Source organism: Hippocampus comes, unplaced genomic scaffold (assembly GCF_001891065.2).
Source record: "Hippocampus comes isolate QL1 unplaced genomic scaffold, H_comes_QL1_v1.1 scaffold60, whole genome shotgun sequence".
Taxonomy (NCBI): domain Eukaryota; kingdom Metazoa; phylum Chordata; class Actinopteri; order Syngnathiformes; family Syngnathidae; genus Hippocampus; species Hippocampus comes.
In genome coordinates, this window is record NW_017805483.1 from 492,002 (window position 1) to 508,421 (window position 16,420).

General features: G+C 41.9%; 1 protein-coding gene and 1 long non-coding RNA gene across 3 annotated transcripts in view; one reads left to right on the top strand and one right to left on the bottom strand.

The window, feature by feature from the left end:
• Positions 1–16,420, bottom strand: part of plod2 (procollagen-lysine, 2-oxoglutarate 5-dioxygenase 2) — a 33,534-nt gene that overhangs the window by 8,328 nt on the left and 8,786 nt on the right. For both annotated transcript variants that reach the window (XM_019876056.1, XM_019876055.1), the window contains exons 2-8: positions 12,174–12,265; positions 10,488–10,624; positions 8,703–8,866; positions 6,206–6,318; positions 6,053–6,116; positions 4,933–5,030; positions 4,172–4,273 (exon numbers count right to left, since the gene is read on the bottom strand). In XM_019876056.1, coding sequence (XP_019731615.1) covers positions 4,172–4,273; positions 4,933–5,030; positions 6,053–6,116; positions 6,206–6,318; positions 8,703–8,866; positions 10,488–10,624; positions 12,174–12,265 — 770 coding nt within the window. The remainder of the gene's footprint in view (positions 1–4,171; positions 4,274–4,932; positions 5,031–6,052; positions 6,117–6,205; positions 6,319–8,702; positions 8,867–10,487; positions 10,625–12,173; positions 12,266–16,420) is intronic.
• LOC109519491 (uncharacterized) overlaps positions 1–16,420 on the top strand; it is a 38,849-nt gene that overhangs the window by 7,795 nt on the left and 14,634 nt on the right. The window lies entirely within an intron of this gene.

The following is a 16,420-nucleotide window of genomic DNA, read 5'->3' on the forward strand; positions in this document are numbered from 1 at the left end:
TACATATGGCGTATGCTATCAACGATTGCTTGTCAGGAAAAACTTTATTCTGACTCGTTCACCAATTGGGAGAATCTATGTCGTAGTTTGATAAAACTGAGCAATGTTCCAGGACCGACATGATACCGTGTCAGTGCCTCACAGGCAATACATCCATTCGGAAATTAAATTTTTCACACCAAGCAACAGAATCATCCGTGACATCTATGAAAACTTCCTCTTGAGATTTCTGCATGTGAGGGCTTGACAAGAACTTCTGTCCCGCATCGCCACGTATAACATGATAGTCAGGGAAGAGTCTGTAAACACTCGTGAAGGGGAAAAAAAAAGCCAAATTAAAGGGGAAACATTTTCCCAAGCAACTCTGCCACGAAAGTTCATCCAGGACTGCAACTCCCTGTGACCAGTTCACAGCATGGCTCTGGGACTGCGATGAAAAGGGATGCAAGCCGAGGCATCTAATTTGAAGGTTTGCAACGTCTGGTTTTAAGGCGCACGATGGAAGTCTTAAGAATTCTGCCAGTGTGCAGGGAGGGGACCAAAAAAAAAAAAAACTTTCCCTAGAGCAGACGAGTATCCACGCAGTGTTTTTACACAAAATAAAGCATCGGGATGTGGTGGCCTAGCTTGTTATTGTCTTTGGCAATGAAATTCAAATTGTGTATACCAGTTTCTAAGCAAAAGCACACAAAGAATCAAGCAGAACTTCCTTCTGAACTCAATTTCTCCGGGATACTGTCACCCCCAGTATTTCCATGACATGATGCCCTCACTTTTTCCACATGAGACAGTGTAAGACACCACCAGTTATTTGTAAAAAAAATAAATAATAACAACGTCGTTAGGCCTCATTCATTGTCGAAATATTACAATTCTGCGCACAATTTCGGTCCATATGCAAAATCGCCATCGGGTTAATTCGTCAATTAGAAATCATTGCACCGTATTTTCCGCACTACAAGGCGCACCTAAAAGCGTTCAGTTTTCTCAAAAGACGACAATGCGCCTTATGTGTTTGTTTTAAATCATGTATGCTTGGCTTTAAAGTGTACATTTTATCCCGCGTTTTAAACTCTTGTAAAGTGTCTTTGAGTACAATGAATTTTTTTCAAAATAAAATGTATTATTTCTATTATTATGATAATCCGATGCGCCTTTATTTATGGATCAATATTCTGATTCCTTGGACGTAGTATTTTAAATGTTCTGTAAAGTGCTTTGTTACAGCTGCAGAGGTTGCGACACTCTGTTTAATAAATCTGTATTGTATTGTATTGTATTCCCTTTAGCATAGCTCCATCTGGTGGATGCATAAAGCAACCGCAGTCACTATTGTAGCTTCTATTTTGTGCGCCTTATAAGGCAGTGTGCCATATCTATAAAAAAACAATATTAACATAGGCCATTTCATTGAAGGTGCACCTGATACTCCGAAGCGCCTTATCGTGCACAAATACAGTAATTGACAGGGTCTTTCTTTCAATTTGCAATCTGGATAAACCACGCCCATATGTTCCTCCGTTCGATACATCGTTAGGCCTCATTTATTGTCGAAATATTACAATTCTGCGCACAATTTCGGTCCATATGCAAAATCGCCATCGGGTTAATTCGTCAATTAGAAATGATTGTACCGTATTTTCCGCACTACAAGGCGCACCTAAAAGCGTTCAGTTTTCTCAAAAGACGACAATGCGCCTTATGTGTTTGTTTTAAATCATGTATGCTTGGCTTTAAAGTGTACATTTTATCCCGCGTTTTAAACTCTTGTAAAGTGTCTTTGAGTACAATGGATTTTTTTCAAAATAAAATGTATTATTTCTATTATTATGATAATCCGATGCGCCTTTATTTATGGATCAATATTCTGATTCCTTGGACGTAGTATTTTAAATGTTCTGTAAAGTGCTTTGTTACAGCTGCAGAGGTTGCGACACTCTGTTTAATAAATCTGTATTGTATTGTATTCCCTTTAGCATAGCTCCATCTGGTGGATGCATAAAGCAACCGCAGTCACTATTGTAGCTTCTATTTTGTGCGCCTTATAAGGCAGTGTGCCATATCTATAAAAAAACAATATTAACATAGGCCATTCAGTGAATTTGCGAGTGAAGGCCCCATAAAATTAAAAGAACACATTTCACAAGGGCAACAATTTAGGTGATGGCGTTAGAGGTGGAGGCAAAGGCAACTTTAAAAAAATATATATATATTTTAACGTTTGCGCTTGAGCATCAACGCAAAAAAAAAAACAAAAGATACCTGGGCCTCGATTAGAGAGGCACCACACAGTGACTTAGCGGAAGACAACGTGGTTTGGTAATAACCCTTTCGTGCGCCCGGTAACCTGATAACATGATAAACTGTCCACTGTAGTAACCGCCGTCCCCAAAAAGGGTTAAATGGGATACAAAGAAAATAAAGCCGCTCTGCCCCCCAAACTCTGGAACTCCCTTCCCCCCAATATTCGTAAAATTGACTCTCTTCCCACATTCAAAACCCATTATTATTATTATTATTATTATTATTATAAAATAAAAAAGGACATCGGAGGACAAGGATCACCTGATTTCACGCCACAGCAAATACAGTAATTGACAGGGTCGTTCTTTCAATTTGCAATCTGCATAAACCACGCCCATATGTTCCTCCGTTCGATACATCACAGTTAACTTGGCGAGAGGGCTTGTATTTGCGAGTGAAGGCCCCATAAAATTAAAAGAACACATTTCACAAGGGCAACAATTTAGGTGATGGCGTTAGAGGTGGAGGCAAAGGCAACTTTAAAAAAATATATATATATTTTAACGTTTGCGCTTGAGCATCAACGCAAAAAAAAAAACAAAAGATACCTGGGCCTCGATTAGAGAGGCACCACACAGTGACTTAGCGGAAGACAACGTGGTTTGGTAATAACCCTTTCGTGCGCCCGGTAACCTGATAACATGATAAACTGTCCACTGTAGTAACCGCCGTCCCTGAAAGGGTGATGTGTCATCGAGGTTGCATCAACGACATCTAATAGCTGAGCTGAAGTGGCGAGTTTGATTCAATATCAAAATTGTTAACCGATTGCTGTTTTCCGTGGCAGAGCCGCGAACAGGATTTCACATTGCATTCAAAATGCTTGACGTGGATGGCAACGAGCAAGTGGATAAAAAGGAGTTCATGAAGGTAAAACTAAATGACAGTCGTACTACATCACATAAGTTGTTTTTTTTTTTTTTTTTTAACTCAGTTCTCACAAATGGATGGCTGGCTGAATTGTTTTTGTGAGCTCAAATGTCACACTGTATGCGTTTGTAATGCTGCCTGATGGTCCGCACTTCATGCTGCCACAGTTGGAAGGTAAATCCGAGACAGAATATGGATTGATCACAGATTTTTGCGTGTGGTGTCCGTATGCACGTTTTAGGGACAAATTTTTGTGTATGCGGTGTCGATGTATGACGCCGAATTCGAGCTACTTGAACAGAGCTGCTTTTTCTCATGCAGCTGTCTTGAATCTGCGTCAACCATTTAAGGAGATTCATTTTCATGAGCGCAGAGCCTCGCAGGGCTTTTATATATAAATATTGTAAATCACCGTTGAGCACATTTCTGAAGTACCAGGAACACCTCTATTAGTATACAAAAAAAAAATGCTTCCAAATGTGGTTATCACCAAGTACACACCACCACATAACCTGAGACGTTTCCAAATTCCTGCCGTTCTGGTCCAAGTATACGGTTTGACTGAACTCTGCGACATATTTTCCACATGACCGCTATAACTGGAGATTGCGGACAGAACCTATACTGAGAAGCCCACAAAAAGGGAAGGCCGGTCAGCAGTGACACCCCTTTTAAATGAGTCTTTCAGAAAACCGCAGAAGCCATATCCTGCACCACAGCGGTGCCGGGCTTTCTCTCGCCCGAGTAGTTTCCCTTGCACGAGGTACGTAACCTATTATTTTAGCAAAGGGCCATGGGCAACAGTTGGGCTTATCTCTTGAAAGTGGACAGTCGGCGCCCTACTCCAACTGTCTAGACAGCCCCCCGACAGAGGGCAGGCAGTGTTTCATCCTTTCCTACAGGAATACGAGGGGGCGAGGTATGTTGAAGATGAATTTTCCACAAGCCCAATATAACGCGAGATCAAACGAAAGGGGGAGAAAAAAATGGGACCTACTTTCAACAGAGACATATCCACGACATCGTCGTCACAGTGGCTGCAGCCGTGTTCGTAGTTCCATGCGTTGGGCACGTAGTTGGCCAAGTAGTTCAAGTACATCTGCGTGGGACAGCATTCAGAGCTGGTTACGGATGATTAATGGCAACATAAGCAACATTTCAAGCGTTTTTCCTGGTTTGGTAGGTTTATTTTTGTATGGCCGTGCCTTGCTAACACCCTGTAGAGATAATTTGTGACAAAAGGTGCTCAGCACACAATTCTCAGCTGCAACATTTTGGACTCGGAGGGGCTCGGCTTTGGCCGTCGTGCTCGGATTGGTGTTATGTTATCGACCGTTGTGAGTTTATTCTGCAGATGTTGAAACGTCTGGGTAGAATGACTCAACAGTTTTGGTTAGGTCACACACAGGGAGTCAAGTGAAAAGGCCAGAGAATGATCCGTAAACTGTTATTCCAACCAACGGAGGAAAGACAGAAGCATGATGGCCTAGTTTGGGCGAGCGCTCTTCCCCCCACAGAATAAAAGTGTGAGTCATAAATAGAAAGGAGCAGTGCGTATATTTCTTCCGTAAGTGGGAAACTCATTAGAAATGTTTATGCCCGAGTGTCACCAAACTCATCCGACACCTTCATCCTTCAAAGACCGACAGGCTCAACATAAAAGCGCCGTCTTTGATGAGATTCCTCAACCTACCGCGCGCATTTCGAAGCAAGACTCGAGGTGAACCGGTACGTCCAAGAGACTCATTTGTGACTCACTTTAGTATTCCCGTTGCCATGGACGACCACCGGCAGGGAGTCGTACGCTGTGTTTCTCACTCTCACACGGTTGGTTCCAAATTTGAGAAGCACTTCGTCTGCCAAAAGTGTGAACACGAGATACTGTAGATCAGAGCAGGTTATGGACATTTACAGAACGCATGGTTGAAAACAGCAATGTTTTAATCAGCCAAACTTCCAACTTGGGTTTCCAATATACAGTCTTTCAGAAGCTAGAGTTGGTACAGTGATACCTCTACTTATGAAATTAATTGTTTCTGGAAGAATTGATACCTCTACTTATGCAATTCATTGGTTCTGGAACACATTTCTTAACTAGAAAATTTAGTAAGTAGAAACGCGTTTTCCATGTAAATGCCCTAAAACACGTTTTCCATGTAAATGCCCGAATTCGTTCCAAGCCCCCCAAAATTCAGACATAAATGTTTCCGAAAGCATAACAATGCATCAAAATATGTAAGAAATACATGTTACAATTAGATGATTGTACAATAAATGAGAGTTGTTCATAATTTAAAAAATAAAGAATAAAAATGATGGTCATTTAACTTAGAGAAGAAAAATGATTCATTTAACTTCCAACTGCGTCCTCATCGTTTTTTGCCCTCTTTAGTTCATGTTCTCTCCCAGAAGTGTTTTTGCCTGGCGTTTTGTACAGAACCGATCCAAGGATGTTTACTTTTGTCGGCTTTTAACAATCCTTCGAAAACTATCAGAACGCCTCATGGCCCGGGGGGCGAATGACGAGGACACAGCATAAACACGTTCTATCTACACACAAAGACATATGCGGTCGAGGTCCCTCTTAGCCAATGGGATGCCAGGATGATTCTCGGTAATAGCCAATAACAGAGCAGCTATAAATTTGTTGCATTCTTGAAACTCGGAGCTGCGAGTAGCTGGCCATACTGTATTTTTACCTTTTGTGTCTTGAAATGTCTTTCGTAACAAGAGGCAATATTTTCCTGTTGACACGTTTCGTAACTTGAAAATTTCGTATGAAGAGACGGTCGAAAGTAGAGGTACCGCTCTATTTCAAGCTTGAAAAAACGACACATTAGTGGGGAATGGAATAAAGAAACTCTTTGGGATTTCTCACCAATTGCGCCATTCAGGTTCTGGAAAATGTGGCACTTGTGGTCCAGTGTCATGTTGAGAGAGTCCTAACAGACGGGGTGGGGATAAATGGAGTCTTGTTTGGCTGAGAAAATGTCATTATTTTCATAGCACTATTGGAGTTTTAAACACGTACTCTTTGCAGTGGATCCACAAATATTTTCGTGTAGAAGAGCTGGTCGTCGTCGTTGTCCTGAAGGTTCCATTGTGAAACCATTCGGTTCATGTATGGAGCATAACCAATTATTCCTGCAAGTGATAAACAGTGTGAAACGCATTTTGAGTTTAAAACATAGTGCAAGAGAATTCAAAAGATGCATACATATATATATATATATAAAACTAGCAGCCATTTGGAGTCAGTTATGTCGCCCATGACCATAAACGCCGCCTGTGTGTAATTGTCACCAAAAGTACAGCCTTTCTTATCCCTCGGGAAATCGGAATGTACTTCACCATGTGATTTGAATGTCTGACAGGAGCACAGCGTGCTATTAAAGCACATCCAAATGTATGTTCTCCTGGCCATGGCCACTCCCGCTTTCTTCCCGTCGTATCTCGAGGACACTAACCGCATTGACTGATTGCAGGGTTGACAAACATAGTGCAAGAGAATTCAAAAGATGCACACACACACACACACACACATATATATATATATATATATATATATATATATGTGTGTGTGTGTGTGTGTAAAACTAGCAGCCATTTGGAGTCAGTTACGTCGCCCATGACCATAAACGCCGCCTGTGTGTAATTGTCACCAAAAGTACAGCCTTTCTTATCCCTCGGGAAATCGGAATGTACTTCACCATGTGATTTGAATGTCTGACAGGAGCACAGCGTGCTATTAAAGCACATCCAAATGTATGTTCTCCTGGCCATGGCCACTCCCGCTTTCTTCCCGTCGTATCTCGAGGACACTAACCGCATTGACTGATTGCAGGGTTGAGAGAACTGCAAACAGGTTTGACAGTTCATTGCCTAAAAAAATGGGAACGACGTTCAAGAAAAACAGATTTATTTAGTTATTTATTTTCGACGAAATGCTTTTTGGGAGTCTGATCCAAGCGACGGCCAGTGATGCTGGAAAAGGATTTCCTTCTGGGACGCTTCCCACTGTTCGAAAAATAAAACTCGGGTGATGTTATTGTTCGGTGAAAGTAGCGTTAAACCCCACAAGAACCCATTTAAAGCATTATTACTTTTTTTTCTTTTTTTTTTTTTTTTGGAGTGGAATTGCATCTACTCAAACGCAGGCGCACTTCGGCGCACACTGTCAACCTTGATTCTGTCCCAACAAAACTGACCCCACTTGTACTGAGTCAAGAGGCTCAACCGTTCAAATGGTCACTTTGGAAGTAGCACCCGTGACTGCTAGCATACCCGGCAATTTCATACAAACTACCGCGCGCTAGTGAAGCCAAGACAAAGCCACATGTCATGTCGGTGAAAGCGAAAGCTAAAAGTAGTCTGTAATCAAAGGGAAGGCGGCCATGCTCCAGACTGGGAGGTCCACCCCATGTTGATGACCAGGGTAAAAGCAGTAATTGTGTTTCTTGGAGCTGCTAGCGGAATGCAGCAGGAGCATGACACTTGGACTGCACTGTCAATATTTTTTTGCGATATTACTTTCTGCTTTGAGTTACCCAGATCTTTGTATGCAAAATAAATTACCTCTCTTGTAATGTAGTTCCATGCATGTTATGATATGAGAGTCATGTTTCACAGTCAGTCTTTGGCCAAGTTGTGAGTCGCTCCGACTTTTCTGTCACATGAATGGATTTGTCCCCGTTCCAAGAAACAGTAATGACAGTCAAAATATACGTCTGTCTTAAAACAAGCTATAGTAAAGTACTGGATGTTGTGTTTTCATGTTTCAAAAACGTGTGCTAGCATTCCTTTAAAGGGGAAGTTAACGCTCAAATTTTCTTTTTCGTAGTATATTTTATGTGCCTCCACTAGTGTAAACATGGCATTCTCATTCATAATGCATTTGTGGAATCTGGGTTGAAGAATAAAATGCACCTGTTTTTAAAGCCATCTCAGTGGGCGGCCATTTTGTCTCGTCCTGTCGACTGAAAATGATATCACAGTCGCTCAGGTGGGCTCAGGCAACGACTCATCACAGCTCACCTGTTATCTGAAGCTGAGCCATGATTGGTTGTTATCTGAGCCCTGAGCTACTGTGATGTCATCATCAGTCGACAGAAAGTGGCAAAATGGCCGCCCCCTGAGCTAGACAAAAAAAAAAAAAACAAATGGTGGATTTTACTGCGTAACTCATCTTCCACAAAGTAATATGAATCAGAATGCCATGTTTAGACTAGTGGAGGCGCACAGAACATCTTACTCTCAAGAACATTTTGTGATTGACTTCCATTTTAAGCTATTTTAACCACTCGAATGTGGAACTTCTCAGGGAGAGGCAATAGAGTGATGAGCAGTCGACCAAGTATAAATTGTTGACTGTGGTTAATCAGGGTGGAGGTTTATGAAAAGATTCAGGCTGAAGTGGGTGTGAAGTGATTGTAGGCCAGATAACTCGAACTTGATGCTCTATTTGCCTCATCTTGACAACAGGAAGAAGTCACAGCAATTCACCGATTTGGGAATGTTTTGGCACCCACCTCCCGAGTTGAGGTACCGCTTGCCACTGCGGACCGACGGATATTTGTCAGCCAGTCGCTTATCTGGCCAGATCAGGGCCTCGGCAGCAAAAATGACTTTGTGATTGGCTTGTTGGAACTTCCTGAGAATCTCCTGTGGACCTCCGGCGAAGATAAGATCATAGCTAGAATGGGCAGAGGGGGAAGATGAAATATAACAGAAGCTTATTTTCTCCCTTTGAGGTCAGTCCATCATGACTCTTGGCCTTTCAGGTTGATCCAGATCTTTTCTTAAACAAGAGGACATTCTTCGCATCGACGAGCATTCCTTCAATGACCTTTAGTCAAACCGTGTTGATGCTTGCACGGCCTTTCGAATTCCAATGACAGACATGAGAAATGGTGCCTAACTGTTTACACAGGACCACCTGGGAGCGGCAAGTGTTTAAAATGACAACGCTCTCACTCTCACTCACCCCACCTTTAGGCCTGTGAGATGAGAAGTCTACTCTCGCGGATGACGTCTGTATGCTATTGCGGAACCGCATCTGGTCCACACATGTTTATGTAATGACCTTTCCATCATAAATTCAAAACTCCTTGTTCTGTATACAAGGACCTCTAAAACATTTGAAAAAAAAAAAAACGTTAATAACTTTGACACCAACCTCGCTTGATTATTTTAGCTACACTTGCAGCCAAAGATGCTTCAAGAATCGAATGTAAAATATTTTTGGGATCAATTGACAGAAAGGGAATGTGTTTTCGGTTGTGTGATTACTTTTGGACAATATTTCCACCGCATGGTTTTTGTTCATGATTATTGGCTCGCCATTCTGGCTTGTGAGAATTTTGAGCGTGTATTTTATTTATTTATTTATTTTTAACATGGGGAAAAACAAGCCAAAACACACAGGACCCTAATTAAATCGGGAGTATTTTTTTTTCTCCCTCATTGGAGAAGTGCAAATATCTAGAAGATAATTTAACCTTTGTGGCAAAATGGCAGAGTTTTTTTTTGTTTTTTATTTGACATTTTTTAGCTCACTACATAACTGCCAATTAATTGCAACGAGTCCTGGATGAGCACCATTCTCTTGATTGCTCGCTGCAGAAACTTATCCAAAGCAAAAATCTAAATAAGTGCTTTTGACATTTTAGCCCCCCCACCCCCAACCCCACAGAAATGAGGGCCCTTTTATTCCACATGCATTTGAATTGGATTACCGGAATTTCTCTGAGAAGTCAAAATTAATCAATTTTATTGTTCAACCACTAGCTCTTCAAAACAATTTTTTTTCATAGTTTTGTAACAACAAAATAGTTTTAACTTGTATCACAATAATTCAGATTTTACCATTAAAATACATTTGTATGAACCATGACTGAAACATTTGCAAAAATATTTTGGTAATTATTAAGGCTATTAATTTTGGGCGGCTGTGGCATCAACATACACTGGATTTTTTTTCCAAAGTGAGCCCGCTTTTCAACGAAATTATTCCATGACACGTGGCATACGTCATCACCTTCCGCTTAGTTGTCCATATTAGGCTCATAAAGCCGTCATGGTTCCAAACTACATTGACACGGTTTTGTAAACTCGTAAATCTTCGAGCAGGCTGTGCTTACATTATAACACCTTTGCAAGACTCAGAAAGGGATTCAGGAAAATCAGCAGAAACGCCTCCCACGCAAGTAATTGCTACTGTCTGTCGGATGATAGAGACACACTCCGTGTGGGTGTTTAAAATGAAAAAAATGGAGGTGTTATGCTCCTGATACGCAGTCGTCAATGCCACATACCTATCTACAAAGAGGACCACGAGGTCCTCCTGGTCAGCTAGACCTTCCATGGCCTCCTTCAGTAGTCTGACTTTTTGTCCTCCACCGATGGAGCGGCCAACATCACCGCCCTTCCATTGTTCTCCCATTCCCAACACCTGCGACAGAACAGAGACCAGTCGTCAAGTCAAACAGAAGACAGCTAGAGTTTTTGAAATAGGGATACAGTTCCCCCTTTGCTTTATCTCTCTTTAATTAAAGGAGACGTTGAGGGTTTGGAGTGATACTGTGTACAAAAAGTCAACAGCACAATTTTGCTGGCAGTGACTTTAACGATTTCAGGCACAGCGGTTACTCGAGGGGACAGCTATTAAAACGTTTGAATGGAGACGTTGAGGGTTTGGAGTGATACTGTCTACAAAAAGTCTATCAGAATTTTGCGTGACTGTGACTTTAACTATGTCAGGCACAGCGGTTACTTGAGTGGACAGCTATTCAAATGTTGTTTTCTCTTGTATATATCTATATCAGGGGTGCCCAAACTTTTTGGACCGAAGATCTACTTTTCGATCGACTAACCTCCTGGGATCTACCCTTACCGGCACGCGCGCACGCACACACACACGCACGCACGCACACACGCACGCCATGAGAAAAAGCCTGAAACTGAGGCAAGCGATACACTTTTGCTGCCTGTTAACTATCGTAGCTCACACGTACCGTTTTAAAGTGCTTCCCTGGGCCCTCCTAGATTTCTATTCTTTGCCCGTGCCCTCGGTGAATTGTACACGAAGCAAACTGAATAGAATAATGACGATAAAAGATAGAGCGCAACAGCTCTGATCACAAGCTGCAATTGCAGACTGCTGAGCGCTAACAACTTCCGGTGACGTAATCACGCGCCATCGTAAATTCAAGATTTACCTGCTTTATTTTATTTTTTAAATATTTTTTTGTGAAAATGAGACTGATAGGATGATTAGGGTGCAGCGTACATTAACACAAAAAAATATATTACTAACATGTACAAAGACACACAAATGGTTGTTTTGTTTTTTTTCTCCTCGACACTCCTCGGATCTACTTGGGACCTGTCTTAGATCTACCGGTAGATCAGGATGGACGTAATGGGCACCCCTGATCAATACAGTCATACCTCGGTTTTCGAACGTCTCTCTTCTCGACTAAATCGGTTTTTGACCGGAAAATTTGAGATTTTTGCGCCTCGGATTACGACCGAAAATCGGATTTCGACCAACTATGCAAACCTGGATACGCCACTCGACTCCTCTTGGCTTCTTTACACGAGGAAGGGACACTTCCTCGTGTAACGTTGGTTGTGAGCAGACGCGTTTGTGATGATTTACGCAAATCTGACTGGGTTGTTTTTTTTTTGTTGTTATTTGTGCATCGTGTATTAGCCCCTAATCATGGGGGAATAAAATAGTTTCGGATTTCGAACAAATCGGTTTTGGAACATCCTTCTGGAACGGATTATGGTCGAAAACCGAGGTACGACTGTATATCTATTTCTGCTAAAGTGTACAATGATGGACCCTCACTGAGAAGTTTGCTCAATGATTTGCAGTTTGGACGCATTTCATTTTCTTAACCAGGTTATTCAGTTGCCAGCAATGTGCTGTTAAAAATTTGAATGCCGACGTTGCGTTGTGAACTCAAGTGAAGACTCTCGGAACCATCTCTCACCTTCACAGTGTAGTTGAAATAATTTGCAGATTGGATGAAGCGAAGGAAGCCATCGGTTTCTTCTGTGGCCACAGTGAGGACAAGCAATTTTTCTGGGAAAAAGAAAAAGAAAAAAAAAATCAATCAGCTATTATCTGACTCATAAAGTCAGCACACAATATTTCCCAGATTTTGACATATTAGTCTAAGGAGGAAGTTTCCTGATGGTTTTTTCTTTTTTCTGTTTCTGTGAAGCACATCGCCGAAACAGATGACGACAAACTGTTTCTAACGTTTGGTTCAGAGTCTTAAATAATTAACATTTACGGCCCTTTGAACTTGATTCATGTCACTGATGAACATTCACCACAAACTGGATCCACAGAGCTCGGAATCTGTCTGCCTGCACCTGGATGAAATTCACGAGGATCATGTTACACCACCTGCGCCACAACTTAGACCTGCTTTCAGCTGCTCTAATGTTTAGTCAATTTTCAGGCACCAAATTGTCACGTGTGCCGGGGGTGTGTGTGAAAGGAAAACACTCTCGGTCCGCTGGAACACCCAGCCTGCTGCAGCGCCGTCTGCAAGTTCCCAAACACGCTCAATGAGGCTCGCAGCGCCACAAGCCCCCACCCCCCCCAAAAAAAAAGAACCCAAGATGTGCATGTCCGCTGTCTGTTTCAAATGGATACGAAAATAGATGCCTTTCGACATTGCTATCAGATTTCAATCCCAAAAACGCCCCCCAAACCACTGCCGATATTTCCAGTGGCTCTCAGTGCTAAAGCCTGAGGTTGAGGAAGGGTGAAACCAAATATAAATTATTGACACTAAACCTCGCAAAGACAGTTGGACTTTTTTTCGCTGATTGAATTCGCTGAGAAGGTTGCGATCTGAGTATTGAAAGAAGAATTACAGAGTTCCCTTTGGACTTGTTTTTCACCTTTTTAGACTACACCCTGAACTGGTCACCAGCCAGTCGCAGGGCACATACAGAGACAAACGACCATTCACACCCACATTCACACCATTCACCGATTGCGAACCGATCCCACGCTGCCCGCACTTAAGTGAAGCTGAGTGTACCACGACCCATTCAGTGACCATCTCCATGCCATTACTGATCATTCATGACATGTATTTATGTGAAGACATTGATTCTCACCGACTGCGAACCGATCCCACGCTGCCCGCACTTAAGTTAAGCTGAGTGTACCACGACCCATTCAGTGACCATCTCCATGCCATTACTGATCATTCATGACATGTATTTATGTGAAGACATTGATTCTGTAAATTATTTCTCACAAGAATTAGCCAAACTGATAGACATCAGTATGCAGCACTTCAGTTCTATAAATGTCTGTTCTGGACCATTCATGGAAAATTACAATGGCCCACCATTAGAAAAGGCCCGCAGGCTCCTCATGTGGCCCTTAGGGGGCTACCTGGTGCCTTCGAGTGTACAGTGGTACCTCTACTTACGAAATTAATTAGTTCTGGAAGAAATTTCTTCGCGAGAAAATGTTTTAAGTTGAGACGCGTTTTCCATGTAAATGCCTTAATTTGTTCCAAGCCCCCCAAAATTCAGACATAAATGCTTTCTAAAGTATAAAAATGCATCAAAATATGTAACAAATACACATTTCAATTATATTATTGCACAATAAATGAGAGTTGCTTATCATAAGTTTTAACTGCGTCCTCATTGTTTTTTGCCCTCTTTAGTTCATGTTCTCTCTCAGAAGTGGTTTTTGCCTGGTGTTTTGTGAAGAACTGATCCAAGAACGTTTGGTTGGCTTTTAACAATCCTTCGAAAATGTCCACAGCAAACATCAGCAAAGTGAGCCATCACATTTTCATTCACATTTGTGAGATTCACATTTTGTGAGATTCACATTTTCGTCAAACTATTGGAATGCCCCAAAGATGAGGACGCTTCATTGACACATATCTCTCTAGCGACACACATAGACACATACGGTAAGTGATCCCTCTTAGCCAATGGGATGCCAGGATGATGCTTGGTAATAGCCAACGGCAGAGCAGCTATAAGTATGTTGCTCTCATGAAACTCGGAGCTGCGAGTGGCGGCCTATACTGTATTTTTACCTTTCATATCTTGAAATTTCTTTCGTAACAAGAGGCAATATTTTCCTGTTGAGGTGTTTCGTATCTTGAACATTTCATATGAAGTGACGTTTGTAAGTAGAGTTACCACTATATTTATTTAATCTCCCTCCACCCATATAAAACCCACAGCCAGTCATTTCAAGTCTGCTGACAATGACAGTCTCGTTCCATTTCCTGTTTTTCAGTTTCCAAAGATCTGTTACCTGACTGGGAACGACTTCTGGCCTTCCACTTAATAGCATAAAATGACACATAAATATGGGTGAAAAAAAAGTATTTGAGACAATGAGTTACATATACGGTAAAGCGATGTAGCACAGCGGAGGAAGGTAATATTCTCACATGCATCTGGGAAACGTATTCTCGGGTGTCGTCATGCTGGTCTGTAACATACTGGCAAGGAGTGACTCTTGGAGGCTCTGATATTTCTTTGGAAGATATTTGGTTACGGGAGTGAATCTGCAACCTTTTTCCCATCTGGGACATTCATGTAACTTGTAACTCAGTGACAGGAAATGCACATTCCTGCAGATGATGCAACAGGAATCTTGTTGATGTCCACTTACTTCCCCTTCGCGTCTGCATTTGCTTGGCCAGCGTGAAGTATTTTTTTTCGACCGCTAGGTCACAAGACTGCGTTTATGTCCACTGTTTTGAAATAAAAGGAACGGTGGGGTGTTTTCTGTCAAAACAACCGCCTGCTGCGGCAAAAAGCAACATTAGCAGAGCGGATAGAATCAGCCGCTGTGAAAATTTGAGCATAGGGTAGATAAGCCCCATCTTGAAATAATGAGCTCCTGAAGTGTTGGGAATTGACACAGGTGCTCGACAGTAAGCAAGGCCTCGAGCACTGCACACTGTCATTTCGCCCACTGACATCCCGGCTGTTGTGAGAAGATGACCCGGACAAAAAAATAAATAAATAAAATACTTCAACATGTTCCCAGAAGAGGCTTCGATCAAGATGTTTGGATAACTCCGTAACATGGTCTGTTCATGTAATTACAGCCGGATAAGTCCACTGAAGGGAATAAAGCAGGGGTGTCAAACATACGGCCCGTGGGCCAGAACCGGCCCCCAATGAGGTTCGATCAGGCCCGCGGGTTAATTTAAAAGTGAAAAAAATGCATACAAGACGCTGAATGAATATTTTTAATATGATGCAATTCATGGATTATCCGATAGGGGGCACCCTGTTTTGATCAGAGAAGAAGATGACAGCAGTCTCAGTCTGTCACTGAGACAGACCCAACACAGCAGTAAAAGCCAGCTACCTAATTGCTAGCGAGATAGCATTTGCATCAAAGCCGTATTCTGACGGTGACTTTGTTGAACAGATTCATGATGAAGGCGGCTGAACTTGTTCATCCTGAGAAGCGACAAGCTTTTGCCAATATTAGCTTTACGAGGAAAACGATACCAGAGAGGATTTTGGACCTATCAGCAGATTTAGACAGCCAATTGAAACAAAGAGTCAAGTCATTTTGTCAAATGTTTTGTAAAAGATATGTTCGTTAAATATCAACATTTTCCCAATATTCTTATGCTTCTTTTTACCAAAACAAAGGAAATACATAATATTTTGGTTATTTATAGCAGAGTATGGTGTAATTTTAATGGTCCGGCCCACTTGACATCTACCGAGGCCGTATGTGGCCCACAATGTGAAATGAGTTTGACACCCCAGGAATAAAGGGAATTTGTCGCCAGCATCTCTGATTCGTAGTGTAGCCACTTACTGAAAATGAACTGGCCCATCATGTCAATTGGTAGGAATTTAGACCGACATTTTCCACCATTTTTTTTTCCTGAAAGAAGTCCAATATATGGATCAATATTCTCATTTTTTTGGATGTAGCATTTTTAAATGTTCTGGAAAGCGATTTGTTACAACTGCAGCAGTTGTAAAAGCTCGATATAAATAAAGCTGTGTTGTATTATATTGCATTTAGCGTAGCTCCATCTAGTGGATGCATAACGCAACCGCAGCCACTATTGTCGCTTCTATTCTATGCGCCTTATAATGCGGTGCGCGCTATTTATGAAAACAGTTTTTAAAATAGGCCATTCATTAAAGGTGCACCTTATTCTCCGTAGTGCAGGGGTGTCAAACATACGGCCCGCGGGCCGGA